The sequence below is a fragment of the Octopus bimaculoides genome, chromosome 14, assembly GCF_046866305.1.
Source record: "Octopus bimaculoides isolate indiv1 chromosome 14, ASM4686630v1, whole genome shotgun sequence".
Classification (NCBI taxonomy): domain Eukaryota; kingdom Metazoa; phylum Mollusca; class Cephalopoda; order Octopoda; family Octopodidae; genus Octopus; species Octopus bimaculoides.
The window spans coordinates 43,782,532-43,805,126 of NC_142941.1; the positions used below are offsets into that span (position 1 = coordinate 43,782,532).

Sequence of the window (22,595 nt, forward strand, 5' to 3'; positions counted from 1 at the left end):
CACATTTTACTGCTTTGCCTGCATCTCTATTCCTTTTGTGCATCAGGTACTTGGTTGATATTTTCTGCTCCTGGATTGCAAACACACAGCCTTCAAAATGGGAGGTAGTAATCCAGCTATTGGTACATGATAAACTACTTTGATGATCGATGTTACTATCATCTCAGAGCTTTCTACTAACACAACCATGCATAGTCTTCTGCTCATATAGGCTCATCCTTTCATCTGGTGATACATTGCAGTAGAGCTGTGCAGCTTCTTTGGACATGTATCCTAGGTTATCTGAAAAGAATGTTGCTCGAGGAGCTGCCTTCCAAGTCTTATGATGGTATCAGCCTCATGTATGCAAACTTGGTCAAGGGATGCACTTCAACACTTGGTGGTTAAAGGATGTTGCCGAAGGGATATGGTGTAATGTTCAAAGATACTCTGGGATAAATATAAACGACACTCCTACAATCGAATACTTAGGTATCAGCACAGAATATAATCAGTGGAACTTTCCTTCAAAAATTTCTGCCAAGTGCAAACATAATAGATCTGACATAGTTATCGGGGACAAAAAGATTATAGTCATGAATAGTTGCAGACATTAGATATCCCATAGATGTGACAATTGTGCAAGAAGGAGAATATCTTTTATATCTTATTTTCTACTTATTTCAGTCACTAGACTGTGGCCATGCTGGGGCACTGTCATGAAGAATTTTTAGTCAAACGAATCAACACTAGTACTTTTTATTTTTTTAAGGCTGGCACTTACTTTCTCAGTCACTTTTGTCAAACATCTAAATTACAGGGATCTAAACACATCAAAACAAATTGTCAAGTAGTGGTTGGGGACAAACACAAACACAAAAACACACACACACATGTATATACAATGGGTTTCTTTCAGTGTCTGTCTCCCAAGTTCACTTGCAAGGCTTTGGTAAGCCTGAAGACACTTGAACAATTGTGTGTGGTTGAGAAACTTGCTTCTCAACCACATCACCACATGGTATCAAGTTCAAAACTTGGACAAAACTTAGACAAAGTGGATTTGGTAGAGAGGAATGGAAAGAAGCAGAGATGCCCATCATATACATACATATACATACATACATATATATATATACTTAGATGCAGGTATGGCTTGGGTACAGGACATTGCAAACAAAACGTAGACAAGAAAATAATAATAACCAGAGTACAGAAAACACACAAGCCACATAGAGAACATTTTCCTTCATCAGCTACCCCCGTTTAACACTGGCACATATATGTGCATACTGTGGAGTGTTCGTGTCTACTCTTGTTCTGACATCACATGATGGTTGTAAACAAGCAACATGGTCACACAAATGTCTTACATTTCCAGAGTTCCCTGAAAAATGTCTGGCCATGGGGAAATGTTATCTTCTTTGGAAATGGTTGAGTTTTGATGCTGCTGAATATCTACCTCTATTAAATCCATGAGACCCATCCAAGCATATAAAAGTGGACATTAAAACAATGATGATGATGATGATGATGATAGATAGGTTGATAAATATACATACATATATATATATATATATATATATATATATAAACGTACACATACATATATATATATATATATATATATATATGGAGAGAGAGAGAGAGAGAGAGAGAGAGAGAGAGAGAAAGAGAAAGAGAGAAAGAGTGAGAGAGAGAAAAAGAGCGTTTGAGAGAGAGAGAGAGAGAGAGGGATGCAGATATGTGTGTATGTGTATGTATGCTTTCATGTATATGTATATGTGTACATATCTATATGCATATATATATTCACATATATGTGTGTGTGCACGTGTATGCATGTGTGTATGTGTATCCATGTGTAAATGCGTTCATGTGTGCTTCTGTGTGTGTGTATGTGTGTGTGAATGTGAGAGTGTGTGTGTGCATATGTATGTGTGTGTGTGAGTGTGTGTGTGTGTGCGTGTGTGTGTGTGTGTATGTGTGTGTGTGTGTTTGTAAATCTGTGCATCTGAGCATGTGTGAACATGGGTATGAACATATGCAATTTACACATATGTAATATTACGTAGATGTTCACTTAAACAGATAGCAAAGCAACCGTATATTTGAAATCATAAAATATGCATTAGAATTTCAAATAACATAATAGATTCTGTGAACTAGACTTGAATAATGAAATTCCATGCTAATATTTTTCTCAGATCACAAAAGCTTAGTTTGGATTTAGCACAGCCTTCATTATGCACTATTGTTCATCATTTGGCATTAAGAAAATATAAAAGAAACTATTATAAATTTAGAATTATGAAATGAAATTTCTAAAATACTACAAATGCAAATTAATATGCAATTTGATAATAATAATATCATAATGTTATAACACTTTCATGTTAAGAATTTATGAGATCTAAGGGAAAATGCCTTCATTAAACATTTTATATAATCCTCCAGTAATTGAATTCTAAGTTCTTTATAATGCATGGCATAAATCTCTCATTATGGTAGGTTTCAAATTGGAAATTTCAAATTTACATATGCTGTACAGTATTGAGTTTATTATTTTTTTCCCACTCAAAATCTGAATCCAAATGTGTGAGGAAAATCACATTATTTCCATATCCTTAAATAAGCACATTCATTTAGTATGAAACATCATCAAGAAAAGGACAGTCCCATATATAGGTATACACACACACACACACACACACATATATATATATATATATATATATATATATATATATATATATATATATATATATATATATATATATACATATATATATATGTATACACACACACACATGCTGCACACACACACACACACACACACACACAAACATCTTTTCATCTTTCAATCATCAGACTGTGGCCATACTGGAGCACTGCCTTGAAGAATTTTACTCGAACAAATCAACCCCACCACTTATTTTTTTGGAGTCTGGTACTTACTCTATTGGTCTACTTTGGTGAGCCACTAAGTTATGGGACATAAACACATCAACACCTTTTGTCAAGCAATGGTGTGGGGTAAACACACACATACACACACACGCACACGCGCACACACACACACACACACACACACACACACACACACAGAAATGGCTTCTTTCAGATTTTGTCTACCGAATCCACTCACTAGTCTTTGCTCAGCTCAAGGCTATAGTAGAAGAGACTTGCCCAAGGTATGCATTTCTCCTTATCTCCTTTTCACATATTTGTTTTGCTACTATTTCGCTGAATATCCTACCCAAATTTAGGATAGTGTTTCAAACCCTTGCTTCGTTTGTAGATTTTCCAATGAACACTACATACCAAAGAAAAGATTGATGATTGTAATTTTATTCTTTTTCTTTGTTTTTTGTTTTGTTTTGTTTTGTTTTGTTTTTTTGCTGCCCTCATCATGCATAATGCTCATGCTGTAGATCATAGATTATATTATGATTGAAGAGACACTCACTAATTGCTTCCAAAATACACAAGTATTAATGCATCCAATTAGAGAATTGTAACCAGCTAGAGTCTCTTATATGCCATCTTTCTGCAATAATAGTGCATGCATAAGTCTATTTAGAAATGGTGGAGGCAGGCTTGAGAATGTTCATATTCCATTAGAAACATGATTTGATTTCTCTCTATAATACAAAAAGGCCAGAAATATGAAGCATAATGTGTTGTATGGCAAGGAACAATGGAGCATGAATCCAGAGGGTGTGCATAAATTGAGAGAGAAATTAAGTATGATGTACTAGATTTGTAATGTCAAGTTAAAAAAGAAAGCTTAAGTGCAATTAAATTGAGGAAGCTACACATCAAACAGCATTGATAGATTTGAGCCAGAGATAACTGCTCCAGATTTTGGGTTGCTACTTAGAATGGCTGATAAAGGCAAAGTAAAATATACCACACGGTTCCATGTGAAGATTCTCAGATCAGAGGTTGGCTAAGAGAGTTAGAGGAAAATAATAGAATTTATAGGATTATTTGATAGTTTCACTTGCTGCAAGGTAGGAAGAATCTGATATTATGAGAGAGAAATAAAGTTATTTTACATCTATGTCATTGTCAACATCTTTAGCAATAAAAAAATTGTATAGTCACTTTGGTTATGACAGCTGAACTTATCAAACCCTTTTTAAAATTCCTAACAATTAAATATGGCTATTGTAGACCATCATTAGTTTTCTTAGATTTCAGATGTTACTCTAGGGAGGTAAGTTTGAGCTGAAATGAAAACATTTGACTTATCAGAAGAGATACTTGCAGAAACAGAAACAGAGTGAGATATCTGGAGAGTTATTGAATTCCAAAACCTTCCAACTCATCAAGATAGTGGTAAATCAATGAAGATAATGATCTACCTACAAAACATGAATACTATGGGGGATTTAGTTTCTTGCATTCAGACCATATTTTCTTCTTGAACAATTTACTTCACACATAGTCAATAATTTCTCCTTACCTCTTATGTGAATTTTAAACTTGGACAAGTGAAAGCTCACATTGTGTATTCTTAATTACAGTCAGGGAAAATGGGAAGATTGTAGGAACATCGTGCTGAACTCTACCAAGAGGAAAACATAAAACCAGAATGTTTTACAGATAATAAAGAGTAACATCAGTAACTTTGTTCATGTTCTCTTCCAATTACATTCTTGCTTCAATCTGAACAATTTGCCCTCAAGTGCCTACATGTTAAGTTTATAACAGTTTACATAAACTCCTATTAAATTTCATAAACCCATTTCAAATGTTTATCAATATATGTACTCAGTAACTATGTCTACATTGAAAACTATTCCATTTGAACTAATGGGATTGTCTCTGTTAGTATGTTTTACTTACGAGAAATAGGAGGGAAACCTCCATTAAATCATGTCCTACCATCTTAGAAAATAAAGGATACATTAAATAATATGAACACATACAACTATCCTCAGAGAAAAATGGAATAGTAGCAGCTGGAGTAGATTTGTTTATAGACATACTGGATCAGGATTCATTTGTAGACAAAAAACATTAACTACTGAATAGTCACACATTTATTGATCATCTTTTATTTACAAATGGGTTGATCAGAGAAAAGTACTTTTTAGTACAAATTGGCCAATCAGATAAGAGTACTATAAATCCAGTGAGTTCTGTTGGCCAATTGACTGGTATTCTTTTTTTTATTTTTTGGTGGGTGGTGGGGAGGTACTTCTCTACAGTATATTAACCATCCTTTACAGTTTTCTAATCATCATTTTTTCACATCAATATTTCCATGTTTGTAAGGGTCAGACAGAATTTTTTGAGGCAGAATTTGAACAGCAACCATGATGATATTGTGGGGCTCGTTGACAGAAATAGCCAACAGGCTAATCAGAAACTACTGATGATTGTTACATCATGATAAACCAAATAGTAAAAGAAAACAAAAAACAGAACAAAAAGAAAAATAAGGCTAAGAAATTATAGAACATTTGTCCAAATTTAGAATGAGAGATTCTTTGAGTTTTTGTTAGTTTTTTTTTTGGTGGGGGGATTTTTTTTTCTATTTTGCTTTGATTAGGTTGCTTGGTCAACTTCCTTTGGTGGTTGGATCAGAATAGTAAAGTCTGATGTCTTACAGACAAACTGTGTGTACTCCTAGAGCAACATTTTGTCAATGGTTGACTTGAGATTAAAATGGATTCTGCACTTGCTGGCAATATAAGGGAATATCTTCATTCTTTTGGACCACACTATACAGTAAACATTTAGCTTTCCTCCAATGTCTATGCAGTCACTACACCAAACAAGGCATAACTAAATATCTTAACTTTTTATTGCAACTATATACACACACAAACATACACACACACGCATGTGCATGTGTGAGTATGTGTGTATACACACACACACATTCTTACATGCACTTAGATACATACATTCATATAAATATATAAGGATATGTGTGTGTGTGTATGTCTGTAACAGTGTTTGTGTGAGTACTAACTGTACCATAAAAACCTTAACATGTTTTTACTGTTGCAGTTAAAACAAATAATGATTTCTTAGTCAGATGTATAGCGTAAGAGAAATGAAGTTATTTGACGTCTATGCCATTTTCAACATCATTAGCAATAGAAATGGAGGTAAATGGCTATGACTTCCATTGCTTCCTGTTATGAATTTGGTGCCGCCATCTTCACTGGTTTATCGACTGTTAAAAGAAAGCTGTCACCCACACAGCATGGTCCTTAACCACAACTGAGAAGAATTACTGTCAGAAAGGAACTTTTCCCATTATCTTACAATAAAATGTACCATAAAACACTATATATTTGTCATTTCACCTGAATAGCTGCAGCCCACAAATCTTAGTTGGTAATGGTAGAGTAAAAAAAAAAAAATGACTTCCCTATAAATCTTATATGTTCTGCCAAAGTGAGTCCCCTTTACGTGGTCTTTCAGTTTCCTAGAAATAGCAGAGAAATCTTCTTTAAATCACATCTTTGTTTTAAAAAAAGAAAAACACATTAGATAATGCAGTTCTTAGTACATGTATTCAGAAATGGTGGCTGGAATACTTTTGAGCATAGATTTGCTCAATGAGGTTTGTTCTGTTGATCTATAGCTAGAGATTTATATATATATATATATATATATATATATATATATATATATATATATATATATATATATATATATATATATATATATATATATATATATATATATATATATATATATATATATATATATATATATATATATATATATATATATATATATATATATATATATATATATGTATATGTATATCATCATTATCCGCCTCCTCATCATCATCATCACTTAATGTTCACCTTCCATGCTGGGATAATATATATATATATATGTATATATATATATATATATATATATATATATATATATATATATATATATATATATATATATATATATATATATATATATATATATATATATATATATACATATATGTATAAATATACACACATATATATATATGTATGCATGTATGTATTTACGTATTATGTATGCATGTAAATATGTATATATATATTCTTTTTTCTCTCCATCTCTTTCCATGTGATGTCCAGTCTGCATAGGTCTTCTCTGAAGGTACTATGCCATGTCTTCTTTGGCTGGCCTCTTTCACTTACTTTCCAGCGGCACCCAGCCCATGGCTGTTTCTATCTGCCAGATCCACTTGCAAGGCTTTGGTCAGCATGAAGTTATACTACAAGATATTTACCCAATCTGCCATGCAGTGGGACTGAACCCAGAACCATGTGGTCAGGAAATAAACTTCTTAACCACATAGACATGCCTACCCCTCTATAAATACCATTTAAAAAAAAAAATCTCAATGTGCCTGGAAATAAGAAAATTAAGGGATAGCAGAATTGAAAATATCCTCAATAAAATTTGTAGTCTGGCCAACCCTGTACACTAACACTGCAAATATTTAATTAATTAATACTGGTGTAGCATATTCAATAGGGATTTAATGTATGATTAAATGCTATTATTTACTTGCTCGTGATTCATTTGTCTAAATACATACATACAGCATTGATAATTTACATTAAATGCAACATAGATTGATGTCTTAATCCCAATACGTTTGTGTCTGTATGTGTGTGTATGTATGTGTATGTGTGTTTACGTGTATATATGTATATAAATAAATATCTATATATAACGATAATACTGATGATGGTATATGTGTGTTTATGTATGTGTGTATGTATATTTATGTTTGTGTGTTGTGTGTATAAATATATGTATATAGATATATAAGAACATATATATATATATATATATATATACACAATACATAAACATAAATATACATACACATACATAAACGTATTCTTTCCATGTTAATTGTTATCAAGGGAAAAATACACACATCTAATTATATATATATATATATATATATATCAAACACAGGATAATGCTAATAATAGAGCCTGAACAGGAATTTAAAATCACTTCTTTAACTTTCTAAGACATCTCAACGCTTCTGAAGCAAATTTCGTTTGTTTGGTTACATTCATCATAATTTGAATTGACATATATATATATATATCAATTGAATAAAGTTGCAATATGGTCTGGTTTGCCCGTTTTTAATCACTGCATTTAAATAAAAAAATTTTTACAATGTTGAAATGTGCTAAACATTAAAAAAAATATTTAGTAATGTTCATAAAGTTCAATTAATGCTTTCACAGATTCTTAGTAATCCTCAGATTTCACAATGTATTGACTGACAGTTGAGCTGAGTGCTTGACAACAGTAGTAAAATGACTGACTTCCTTCTTTTCATGCCTTTTAGAAGGTTCCAACAAGCTGAATTTTTCAAATACGGTTTTGACCAGTCAGCATGCAGCTTAAACATCATGGTTTGCTGGGAGCACTGATATTACTGGCACAGATCCTGCCTTTACTTTAACCAATTAGCTTGCAGTTTACATGAATTGGTTTTATGAGTGAGTAAACTTAGTTGGTTGTGATCATTTTTATTTTAATCGGTGGCAGTCTTCTGTAATTTGTTTATATTCATATGTTAAAGATATCTTGTAATCCACATCATTATATACACATATATATATATATATATGAATGAGAAATTGTGTGCTTATATGTATGTATGTATATATAAATGTGTGTGTGTGTGTATGTGCGTATCACGCATGGGTAAAACTTCAAATAAAGATTCATAGGATGAAGTTTCATAGGATGTATTGCAACTGAATCCACTAAATGTACACAAATGCTACATCAAAGGAGATTAGGACACTTATCCAGCAGAAATATGTGTCGGATTGGAATTTAATGAGAATAATACAGTAATTAACAAATTTTGAGGATACGTAACTGTCCATTCTTCATTATGATGTCTTGAGTATAAACTTTCTATGCTGTCTGAAATCCAATGAAGTGAACTGATGATTTACATCCCAAGTGAAGTACTAAAGTGGTGAGCTGGGAGAAACGTTAGCTTGCCTGGTGAAACGCTTAGTGGTATTTCATCTGTCTTTACATTCTGAGTTCAAATTTCACCAAGGTTGACCTTGCCTTTCATCTTTTCGGGTTTGATAAATTAAGTACCAGTTGCGTACTGGGGTCGATCTAATCGACTGCCTCCCTCCCCCAAAATTTCAGGCCTTATGCCTAGAGTAGAAAAGAATATTTTGCTTTAAATTGTTGGGCCTCCTCTAGAGTTTCCTATGGGAAAAATTATTTCAGCTTATAAACATTTTGAGTGAAGATGGCCTTCAGGAATGAATCAAATTTGTAAAATGAGGTTCCACATCATACATATATATATATATATATGCAATATAGATAGATAGATAGATAGATAGATAGATAGATAGATAGATAGATAGATAGATAGGATAGATAGATAGATAGATAGATAGATAGATAGATAGGATAGATAGATAGAATACTTTCATTGGACTGACCATTACATTGCCTATAGCTAACTATTGTTGCCTGGATTCCATCTTTCTTCATTTTATGTTGGATTTTGATGCTTCAGTCTGAGCACTAATTGGCTGTATCTATCATATACCTTTTTGACATACTCTTACCCATTACACACGCACACACACATGCACATATGAATATATTTACATTGTAAAATATGTAATTATTTATATTGCACAATTTGCTTTTCAATGGCATTCACAAGTAATATATGGATTTGTACTTGTAGCAGTATTTTCTCTCATCTTCCTTCTTCTACTATAAAAAGAAATATATACCGAAGATTTGCTGCCTTTGCTTCTATTATTGCCTCTTTTAACTTCTGAAAGTTTGTGAAGTGCTTTTGTAAAAGAGATGAGACATAACCACTGCTTTTGCTTCTCTTATTTTTGTATCTCATCATTTTGGTATTTTGTGATGACCTTTGGAAAAGATGTTGACTGTTGAGGTAATTTGCTTGTTATTGATTTAGCATGTTTTTTCTGCAATATAAACCTATTAAGTAAATAAATAATAATAAAACCGAACAGAGTGGACATCATTAAGGCAATAAGTATATGTGCTACGTTACTACTGTTCCCTTTTTAAAATGGACAAAGAATCAAGCAACAGAACTTAGATAGGACAACCAGAAAGCTGCACATAAGTCACAACACGCACCACACTAAAAGTAATACCAACAAATCAAGAAAGGAAAGAGGAAGAAGATAATTACTAAACACAGAAGTTGCTGTGAGAACCATAAAACTGTGGTTGAAGAAGCATGTTGTATGAAGTGAAGAGAGAATACTGTCAGTAGTTAGTGATGCCACAAAAGTTACTGAAACAGTAAGAGAATTCTAGAGCAGAAGGAAGAGTAAGAGAGCAAGTATATGGAAAGAAATGGAATTACAGGTACATGTGTATGTGTGTGCGTGTGTGAGCTCATTTGGGTCTGTATATATATAGCACGTAAAAAACACCTTTTTGAGCATGGCTGTTGCCAGTACCGTGTGACTGGCCCTCGTGCCGGTGGCACGTAAAAGCACCCACTACACTCTCGGAGTGGTTGGCGTTAGGAAGGGCATCCAGCTGTAGAAACTCTGCTAGACCAGATTGGAGCCTAGTGCAGCCTTCTGGCTTGCCAGTCCTCAGTCAAATCGTCCAACTCATGTTAGCATGGAAAGTGGACGTTAAATGATGATGATGATGATATATATATATATATATATACATATATATATATATATATATATATATATATATATATATATAAAGACATATATACATACAGGGTGTCCACAAGGTCTGGGCACATGAAGTAAATAAAATCATAGCATAAACAATTAAATATAAGAAATAATAATTTCTTAAAGTATGTGTTAATCCCCATGTACCCAGACTTAGTGAACACCCTGTATATTATATTTCCTATTATTATATTATTATATATTTCCTATATATTATATTTCCTCTTTGAAATATGTATATTGCTGAAAGTCTGCTTGTCTGCTAAACTGTGACATTTGTCTTGAGATAGTATCACTTATAGACATGTAGTGATAAAAATCACAGAAATATATGAGAAGTAAACAAAAGTCACCTAGTTGCAGTAGTGACATCAATGAATGCATCTTTAGACTTTGTCAGTACCAAGTATCCATGTTAAGATAAATTCAGTGTCTATTGATATAGAAAGACAGTGATTGGAAAAAAATCATTGATTTTGCAATCAGTATACCTATTTAATAATGACTGCTAGAAGAAAGAATACTCCGTACCATAGGAGAGATAAATTATATTTTTACTTCAGTTGAATCTGTCAATTGCTACTCTGACTTAGTTTTGCCTGTGGGTGCAGAAGGTCTTCAGATAAGCTCTAACTTGGTCAGAGGTAAAACATGGAGCAGCAAGAGATAAACTCAACCAATATATATATATATATATGTCTGTGGGTGGGTGTGGGTGTACACACTGACAGACAGACAGACAGACAGACAGACAGACAGACAGACAGATAGATAGATAGATAGATAGATAGATAGATAGATAGATAGATAGATAGATAGATAGATAGACGGTTTAGATATAGATTCAAGGCTTGAATATGGTACTTATGCTACATTTGGATTTTATGTATGCTCTCTCCCACTTGGTTTTAATATGTTGCCACATTTGTAATATGTCTTTTTTCTGCATTTTTTCGTGCAGCTGAAGATTGCTCTTCATATTGCATTTAAGGTAATGCTCACATTACTTAAATAAATTGAAGTAGCATGAAACGTGCGTACTGCAATCACTTTTGAAATCCGTGTTGCTTATTGTTTGATAGATAGATAGATAGATAGATAGATAGATAGATAGATAGATAGATAGATAGATAGATAGATAGATAGATAGATAAATGAAAAGGAAGAAATGCTTATGAGAATGTATGTATGTTTGCACATTCTGAATTTACTATTGAAATGTCGAAGAAGTAGTTCTCAGCTAAAGTTAATTTTTTTTGTTTGCCAGAAAACAAAATAACACTGTAAACCATTCTGAAAAACATGGACATCTACACAGCAAAGAATTCCTCTCCTATTCCATGGTCAGCTTTATGTTTCTTTGTCGAGTGTTTGAAAGAAGGGCAACATTAAAGTTAGTTTTCAGAACACAAGAAACACAAGAAAGAGAATTTCTTTGGCAATCATGTTTGTAAAAGATTCAATAAATTCTTCTGCTTTATTTTCTGCTTTTTACTTCGTTCTTTGTTTTCCTTCTCTTTCTTCTTTTTCTTCATATTTAGATGCATTTTGTTTTCTTTTTTGTAATCCAACTTTGTTTTCATCAGTTTTCTCATTCCAAATCAAAAGATTTTCTTGGTTAAACCACAATAGCCAAACTAGCAAAACAAACTCGTTGAAGAGGGTAGAGTGTCTGGTAGTTTATAAAAAATTGCATAGTAAACAGAGGTGCCCCTGCATGGCCACAGCCTTTGGGCTGGAACACATAAAGAAACATATATATATATATACACATATATATAATATATGATGTATGTGTGTGTATGCATACACACATAGACACACATCCAAACATAAAAGGTCTTATACATACATATCTATATATTTGTACATATATACATATATATATATATACACACGCAAATTCGTGTATGTGTGTGTGAATGAGTATGAGTGTATGTATGTGTGTATGTGTGTGTGTATGTGTGTGTGTGTGCATGTGTGTGTGTGTGTGTTTATAATAAGAACATAAGTACAAAGTATTTTGCATGTATACTTTATTCATCAATTCACAACTGAGACTATGGTGGGTTTCCTGTTTCTTGCACATAATGGATAATTACAGATTCCATATTAATCAATTCTGTACACACAGACAGACACACACACACACGTACACATGCACATGCATGCACACATAGATGTACACACGCACATGCACACACACAGACACACACATACATATTTACAAATGAAAACTATCGCTCAATACATGGTGTACAGTTAAAACGTGTTGACCATCAGTTAGTGATTCACTCTTTTGTCATTCTGAGCTTCAACACTCATAACGTATATACATATTTGTGATCAATCAGTTTAAATATTGGTTTCAAATTTTGACACAAGGCCAGAAATTTCAGGCAAGGGAGTAAGTTGATTACATCGACCTCAGTACTCAACTGGTACTTATTTTACCAACCCCAAAAGGACACAAGTCAAATTCAACCTTTGCAGAATTTGAACTCAGAACATAAGACAGATGGAATGCGACCAAGCATTTTGCTCAGCATGCTAACAATTCTGCCTGCTCTCCATCCTAGTTAAAATACATGGTCTGATCTGGATTGTTGCCATAGTAACGAAATTAAAGTACACAGAGTTAAGCTGCTAGTCCCAGATTGACCTTGAACTCTGCTGTGCATGTGCACTAAGTTTTAACATTGTAGCTCATCTTAGAAATGTCTGAACCACTCATACACTTGTGTGCAGCTCATGCACTTCTCTCCATATATTTTCTGCAACTTTGCGTAAGCCTCTGAGCAGGTATCACAATGACAACTTTCTCTGTCATGGCCAGTGTGATGATCACACGCTACACATCTTCCTACCAAGCACTGCTGTAAATAGCAGAAGTGAGCTAGAACGTTAAAACTTAATACACATGCACAGCAGAGTTCAAAGTAAATTTTTGCCTAGCGGCTTCAATCTGTATGCTTTAGCTTCGTTACTATGGCAACAGTCCGGATACTTATTGATCAGACCTCATATTCTGAATATAACTGTGTCTACATCTCATTAAGTAGGCTAATTTTCATTGTGTCATACTACAGGTTCAATACGTAGCTAGCTAGGCTACTCCTCCATTGAAAGAGTTAAAGCATATGAGAGACTACATTCTAGGTGCAGGCATGGCTGCATGGTAAAAGTTTGCTTCCTATCCACATAGTTTTAGATTCAGTCCCTCTATGTGACACTTTGGACAAGTGTCTTCTACTATAGCCTTCAGCTGATCAAAGTCTTGCGAGTGGATTTGATAGACAGAAGCTGAAAAAAGCCTGTCATATATGTGTGTGCTTGTCCTTGTGTTTGTATTTGTCCACAAATACTTCTTGATAACCAATGTTGGTTTTGTTTACATCCCCGTAAGTTAGCAGTTCAGCAGAAGGAACAAATTTAATACGTACCAGACTTAGAAAAAAAAAAAAAAATTACTGGGGTTGATGTGTTCAACTAAACCCTTCAAAGCAGCGCCCTAGTACAGTCACAGTCTTATGACAGAAACAAGTAAAGATAATTCAAACATCTGCTAATATTTCTGCATATATATTATATATATATATATATATATATATATATATATATATATATATATATATATATATAAATATATATAAATATATATATATATATTTTTTTTTTTTTTGAAGGTTTGGAGGTGACGTACAGAAATTATATAGAAAAAAATTAAGGTACTCAGAAATCTGGATGTTTGTACATTTACAGATTTTTATTAATGTCACATATTAAATATTTTCACTTTCGATATTTTTTTTTTTTTTTTTAATATTTAATATGTGACATTAATAAAAATCTGTAAATGTACAAACATCCAGATTTCTGAGAACCTTAATTTTTATATATATATATATATATATATATATATATATATATATATATATATATATATATATGTATGTATGTATATATATATATATATACCCATGCACACAAACACACATGCGTGTACATACACACATATATATATAAACATACTAACTCTCATTCATTTTGGTGAAATGATTCCTTTTATTTTGTTACAGAATATATTGAATACAATCATTTCATTCTCTTTTCTTTCTTTACCATTTTTTTTGTTTTTTGGTGTTGTCAAGAAGGTTCCCAAGATAATTTGTACAGAGAAGTTGTTTTGATTCGGCATCCTCCACCTTCTATACTCTTACTTTTTTTAGATGATCATTAACATTGAATTTGTTACAGAGACAATAGCATCAGTTGTATAAGATTGAACTCTTGTTACATCTTCAAGAGATCACATTCTTCACATTTTGGTAAATTTCAGATCTTTTATTGGCAAGTCTTTTAATACATGTTACATCAGTAAACATCACAGAACTGTATTTATAGTGGATGATGAATCAGGAATGGTTTCTTTTGTGGCTCAAAGACCTCAGAACTACTGTGCAGTTCTGTTTATCAGTTACTTTCAATAAAGTTTCGGAATTTGAAGCTGATATATGCTCTGTTTCTGCTTAAATGGTAAAAATAGCAATAAAAGTTCTGAGTATATATATATACATATATACATTTAGTTCTGTATTTTACAGACATTTGCATTTGTTTTAATCTTCCCTACAAAATAACCAAATGCTTTTTCTGTTTAAATTGTCATTTTGCATGTGTGTGCGTATGTGTGTGTGTGTCTGTGTGTCTGTGTTTGAATATATGTATGTATGCACATGCATGCATATGTATACAGGTATGTATAAAGTGGACTTACCCATGATTATTTTAAAAAGCATATGATGCTATTTTATCAATTATAATGAACATGTGTGTGTGTGTGTGTGTGTGTGTGTGTGTGTGTGTGTGTGTGTGCGTGCGTGCGTGTCTGTGCCTTATAGAATGATAAACTAAATGATCTCAATATTCATTTTAAAATAATTATAGAAAAGACCCTCTTCACAATGTTCAGTCTATTTCCATGTAAAATATGTCTTGAAAAATAGGCAAAAAGATAAATAAAAAATCCTTTTTGGCTTCACTGTGAAATGAATGTAGATGATTCGAATATATCACAAATGTTTAATTACATATGGATGATGGGTGTTGTTGAAATTTGAGAGAAAGTAAGAGCCACTTTTAATGCATTAGAATATTTAGTTTTCGCCTTCTTGTGCTCAATTCTCTCTGTGGAAGTTTATTTTCTATTTTTCTGATCGTTAAAAATAAGTACCAGCAACATACTGAAAACAGTTGAATTTTTAATAATTTTATCCCCCCTCTAAACAAAAATTGGGTTTACAGTTTGTCTTCCATCAAAGAAAGTCAATATCTGTAATCAAATGACAAAATCCACTCAAAAATGTAAATTCACTTTCAGTCATTTACCTTATAATACGAACATTTTCTTTAAAAAGAAGTAATTTTTAAGGAAGTTTTTTTTTCAGATTTTATTGTTGTCCAAACATCATTGCTTTCAGTACGGTCCACATTTAATCAATATTTATGATTCAAACAATTTATCTTTATATTTCATATTCATTAAATGACTTATGTTGATTTGTCTTCCTAGAAAAGGCTGGAAAATGTCTATGAAGAAAATATTCTGTTTCACTTCTGAGCATCAGTCATTGACAGGAAGGTTTTTGTCCAAATTATAATCTGTAGATAAACCAGATAAACTTGTGTTTATGGTTGCAACTGCCAAATACTTGTCAGAGTGTCTTAATTGAGGTTCTAAGTTTTTCATCTCAAAAGTGTGAGACTTATTGTGCAGGATGCTGCCAAACTGAAAAAATATAGAAACCAATATGACAAACATTTTCTGAAGTAAAGAGTAGTTTCAAATGAAAAATGACATTGAAATACATTAGTTTTATTATTCCACCTTCATTTGTGATATTAAGGATTCTTTTATCTCAATTTAGAAATCAACTCTAATAAGCTCAAAACTGTTAAATCTAAAAGTCAGATAGCTATTTTCTAAATTTAGTTTGCTTATTGAAAATATTAACAAATTTTATTCAGTGTTTTAGAATCCACTTTAATATTTTCATTCTAATGAGATTGAAAGACTAAGTATATTGTATTGGCTAAAGAAGGAAAACTAAATTTCCCAAAATATATTTTGAGCTGATGAATTTTTCTAAACAAGAAATGTAATTCAAATCAGATGCAACTCTCAAAATCGCAATTCATCATCAATATAGAATGTGTGTGTGCGTGAAGTTTGTGTGTGTGTATGTTAATGTGTGTGTGTGCATCCATGTGTGCATTGTGTGCATGTACATATATATATGTAAGTATATGCATTTATATATACATGTGTATGTATATATGTGTTTGTGTGTACATATAAGAGAGAGAGAGAGATAGACAGAAAGAGAGACAGACAAATAGAAAGAGAGAGACAGACAGAAAGAGAGAGACAGACAGAAAAAGAGATGAAGAGAGAGATGTAAACCATTGGACACTTAAACTGATACAAGTGTGTAAATTCAATATACTTGCACTTTCTTATGAAAAACCTAAAGTACAAAAACTGATGACTAAAATAATATTCGATGTCTCCTTGATGTGTGACCATCTAAATATTTTGTTGGATGATGAAAGAATGTGATTAACTGCTTCCTATACAGCAAGTTTCATAGAAAATCTTGTAGATTTGCAACTCAAAGATAGATTTGATGCTCCACCCTTCTTGAGCCTACAATTGAGCTCAAAGATGATATATGATTCAAAAGAGAAACTAATAAAAAGACTGGCCATGATCATCTTAGATTTTTCCAGTGCAAAAGATCATAAATTCTTGGCTATACCTGTTAGTGATGAAGAAAGCGGTGTTATATAGATAAAAAACAGCTGGTAAAAGAACTCAAGAGGTCACTGAAAAAGTATTATAGATTTCTTTCAACACACCTCAAGTTCAAGTCCTGGATGGCATTGTGGTACCTATAAGCTTCTCGAGGAGCAGCTTAAATGCAAAGTTCTTTGGTTTACCTCTAGGTATCACCTTTAGGAGAAAATCTTCATGTGTGTACGTCGAATTATTTAGTAAGAAAACATTTCTAAGTAATCAGTTAGTCAAGATTCTTTTGATTAAATAAGAAATCTTAAATAAAATTAAAATGTACCAAGTGTTGCCTATAATGATTAGTAAATGTGCTAATTAGATATTTTGTAGTTTAGAGATTGTTTCTGCTGATTAAAAACAGAATATATTATTCTAGTTTTATAAACTACCTATTGCTAAGCAAATTTGAGTTGATTCAAGTTGAAGTTGTAGAAACACAGTTTGTTCTCATGAAAGCTTGCATGATTATTTTTTGGTTATATTATATAACCATTCTGTAACACATAAAAGGTAACTGCTATACAACAATAAAACTATCTGTTTTTTTTTTTTTATCTACACAAAATATAGCAAACAGGACAGAGATTAAATATAGATAAAAGAATCAAAGCACTCAATTCTTGAAAAACCGATCAAGTTTGGAATCCAAGAGGACGGAGTCAAAACTTTAAACTTATCCCTCTACCCCTAAGGGACTAAAGTATTGATGAATGAACTTGATATGATTTTTGGTTATTTGTCACCAGATGTAATATAAAATAACTCAAATGATATACCCAAACATATATGTATATGTACTATACTTAAGTACTTCCATTCATACACACGCACACACACACATATGCACACACATATATTTGAGATTTTGGACTAATGGGTATCTATTGATTAGTGTGCCAAAGTGCTGAGTAGAGCACTGGCACAGTTTGGGCTACCTAGTGTCATCTGCAGTCGGGGTATATTTCCGTTGGATCTACTTCAGGAGCTCCACAGTGTTAGTTGAGATAACAATAATTTCTTAAGTAACCAGAAGATGGATTTGATATTAATTTTTATTTTGTACAATGGTCATTTCAACCTATCCTGTTACTGTCCCTTATGGGTAGGACTCCATTCAACATGTTCTGCTTCATCGGGTACATCCATACATAAAGTCTCATCAGGTACATCCATACATGATGTTGTGTCTCACTAAAGATCCTGAGTTTCTGCTGTCATGTTGTTATATGCCATGTTGTTACATGTTATTTGTTGTTATATGTTATATGTTATGTTATATTTTGTTATGTGCCCATGTTGTTATATGTTGTTACATAGTCAGGGAATGAAACATTACTACAATTAGTGGCGAGGAAAATAATATATATATATATATATATATATATATATATATATATATATATATATATATATATATATATATATATATATATATATGCACACATACACATACATACATACACACACACATGAACACATGCATACACATTCACACATATACGTATGCATGTGTATGCATATTCACATGTGTATATGTATGCTCACATGTATTCACATGCACATTTATACTGCATCATTTTAATTTAAGATAATAGACAATATTGAAATTTCAATTATTTTATATGTAACCTGTCAAACCACCATCAGGCTATTTGAAATTTTACTTGTAATATATGAGAGTTTATTCATAGGAGAAAATAAAGAATAAAAATATTACGTTTCATCCAGTTAATATCTATTTTCAGTTTCATTCTAATTTTTCATAACTTTGTCATTAAAGCGTAAAATTGCTTATAGCATTCCTGCACCCTTTTGTCATCTACTGCGCATAGGTGCAGGCATAGCTGTGTGGTAAGAAGCTTGCTTCCCAACCACATGATTCCAGGTTCAGTCCCACTGTGGGGCAAACTTTGGGAAGGTGTCTTCTACTATAATACTGGGTCGATCAAAGCCTTGTGAGTGAATTTGGTAAACAGAAACTGAAAGAAGCTCATTGTATATGTATGTGTGTGTATGTGTGTGCACGGACGTGTGTGTATGTGTGAGATTTTATCTGTATTTGTCCTCCAACACTGCTTGACAACCGTTGTTGGTGTGTTCACATCCCTGTAAGTCAGTTGTTTAGCCAAAGAGACATATAGAATAAGTACCAGATTTTTAAAAAAAATACAAGATCTGGGGTTGATCCATTTGACTAAAAGTCCTTCAAGATGGTTCCCCAGCATCATCGAAGCCTAATGACTGAAACAGGTAAAAAAAGGAACATCAGAACATTCTTCCTTATGTCATATCTACCTGATTGCTTCAATTTTTGTCAAAAATCTCTGATGTAGTCTAGTTCTTAACTTCATTCCAGTTTCTTCTTTATTTTTCGTAATAGTGTAGGTTGGATAGATCTACACAACTACCCTTTGATATATTATCTCAAAACTTTTTCTATATTTATTGTTCTCGGTAAGATGGTACGTAACTGTCTAAATTCATGCATGTCTAGTCTTCTACAATATTAGCTACTGATTAATATTTAGCATGTTGACACTTAACTTATGTCACAATTTGCAAAGACTGGCATAGCTAGTTATGGGTGCCCATGGGGCTAATAACTGATTAACTGTATTTATAATGGCAAGAGTGACAATGAAATATGTTTGCAGCTTGGTGGACCTAGTGTATTAGGGAAGAGTGGGAGTAATGTGTGTGTGTGTGTGTGTGTGTGTGTGTGTGTGTGTGTGTGTGTGTGTATCTCAAGATGTATAACAAATATATGTATGCATACATGTTCATACATATTTATATATACATACATACACACACACACACACATATATATATATATATATATATATATATATATATATATATATATATATATATATATATATATATATATATATATATATATATATATATATATATATATATATATATATATATATATATATATATATATATATATACAAATAATTACAGAGGCATCAAGCTGTTAGATCAGGTTATGAAAGTTACGGAGAGGGTCATAGCCCAACTAATTAGGGAGCAAATCAATTTAGATGAGATGCAGTTTGGGTTCGTGCCAGGTAAAAGCACTACTGATGCCTTATTTCTAGTGAGACAGTTGCAGGAGAAATACCTAGCTAAGGATAAACCTCTGTACCTGGCTTTCGTTGACATGGAGAAAGCCTTTGACAGGGTCCCCCGATCCCTTATCTGGTGGTCAATGAGGAAACTTGGGATAGAAGAATGGTTAGTGAGAGCTGTGCGAGCCATGTACAGAGATGCTGCCAGTAAGGTGAGGGTTGGAAATGAGTACAGCAATGAATTCCGGGTAGAGGTAGGGGTCCATTAAGGTTCCGTCCTCAGCCCCCTCTTATTTATCATAGTCCTCCAGGCAATCACAGAGGAGTTCAAGACAGGTTGCCCCTGGGAGCTCCTCTATGCTGATGACCTTGCCCTAATTGCGGAGTCACTATCAGAACTAGAGGAGAAGTTTCAGGTGTGGAAGCAAGGTCTAGAACTGAAGGGCCTTAGAGTCAACCTAGCTAAAACCAAAATCCTAATAAGTAGGAAGGTAGATAAAACACAAACCCCTTCAGGTAGATGGCCCTGCTCAGTATGTAGAAAAGGAGTAGGTAGTAACTCTATAAGATGTACCCGGTGCAAGCTATGGACACATAAGAGGTGCAGCAACATCAAAGGCAGGTTAACTAGCAAATTAGTTTTTGTTTGTGGCAGATGTTCAGGTGCAATAAAGACCGTAAACAAACAGGAAACAACTTCTATCTCATTCCAGGGTGAAAAACTAGAGGTAGTCGATAGCTTCCGCTATCTGGGCGACCAAGTTAGTAGTAGGGGTGGGTGCGCTGAAAGTGTAGCTGCTAGAATAAGAATAGCCTGGGCAAAGTTTAGAGAGCTCTTACCCCTGCTGGCGACAAAGGGACTCTCACTCAGAGTAAAAGGCAGACTGTATGACGCATGCGTACGAACAGCCATGCTACATGGCAGTGAAACATGGGCTGTAACTGCTGAGGACATACGTAAGCTCGCAAGGAATGAAGCCAGTATGCTCCGTTGGATGTGTAATGTCAATGTGAATACCCGTCAGAGTGTAAGTATCTTGAGAGAAAAGCTGAACATTAGAAGCATCAGTTGTGGCGTGCAAGAGAGACGATTGCGCTGGTATGGACATGTGGTGAGAATGGATGAGGATAGCTGCGTGAAAAAGTGCCACACCCTAACAGTTGAGGGAACCCATGGAAGAGGTAGGCCCAGGAAGACCTGGGCTGAGGTGGTGAGGCAAGACCTTCGTACATTGGGCCTCACCGAGGCGATGACTACTGACCGAGACCTTTGGAAATGTGCTGTGCGTGAGAAGACCCGGCAAGCCAAGTAAGATCGTTGCCAGTGCCCCTGGACTGGTTCTTGTGCGGGTGGCACATGAGATGCACCATTTTGAGCGTGGCCGTTGCCAGTACCGCCTGACTGGCTCCCGTAGGATTTTCGAGCGAGATCGTTGCCAGTGCCCCTGGACTGGCTTGTGCGGGTGGCACATAAAAGACACCATTTCGAGCGTGGCCGTTTTCGTGCGGGTGACACGTAAAAGCACCCACTACACTCTCTGAGTGGTTGGCGTTAGGAAGGGCATCCAGCTGTAGAAACTCTGCCAAATTAGACTGGAGCCTGGTGTTGCCATCCGGTTTCACCAGTCCTCAGTCAAATCGTCCAACCCATGCTAGCATGGAAAGCGGCCGTTAAACGATGATGATGATATCAGGACATGGTGAGAGTTGCGTTTCGTTGCAGTACTGAAGTGAAGTTTGAGGTAATCATCTAGATGAAATGAACACTACAAAATGATCTGATTATATATGGAAATTTAAAAAAAAAAGGAACGACTTTGGGGTCAGAATATTAAATGGAGAATACTGAAAAACCCTGTCCTAATTAAATTGAGAATAAAGGCTGTGAACTACATATAGCAGAGATAATGAAAAACCATAAAATCCTTCATAAACAAAACCATTATTCTGACT

General features: G+C 33.6%; 1 protein-coding gene across 10 annotated transcripts in view; it reads right to left on the reverse strand.

The window, feature by feature from the left end:
* LOC106879397 (protocadherin alpha-3) overlaps window positions 1-22,595 on the reverse strand; it is a 236,745-nt gene that overhangs the window by 80,704 nt on the left and 133,446 nt on the right. For 4 of the 10 annotated variants that reach the window (XR_008265551.2, XR_016244319.1, XM_052973108.2 and 1 more), the window contains one exon: window positions 14,758-16,500. The exons of 4 other annotated variants lie outside the window; for them this stretch is intronic. Coding sequence is in view for 2 of the 6 variants with exons in the window: in XM_052973108.2 (XP_052829068.2) it covers window positions 16,336-16,500 (165 nt within the window). In the remaining 4 variants the exon portion in view is untranslated. Of the gene's footprint in view, window positions 1-14,757; window positions 16,501-22,595 lie in introns of those variants that run through there. 2 more of the 10 variants (XR_016244322.1, XR_016244320.1) reach the window with 2 other exon arrangements.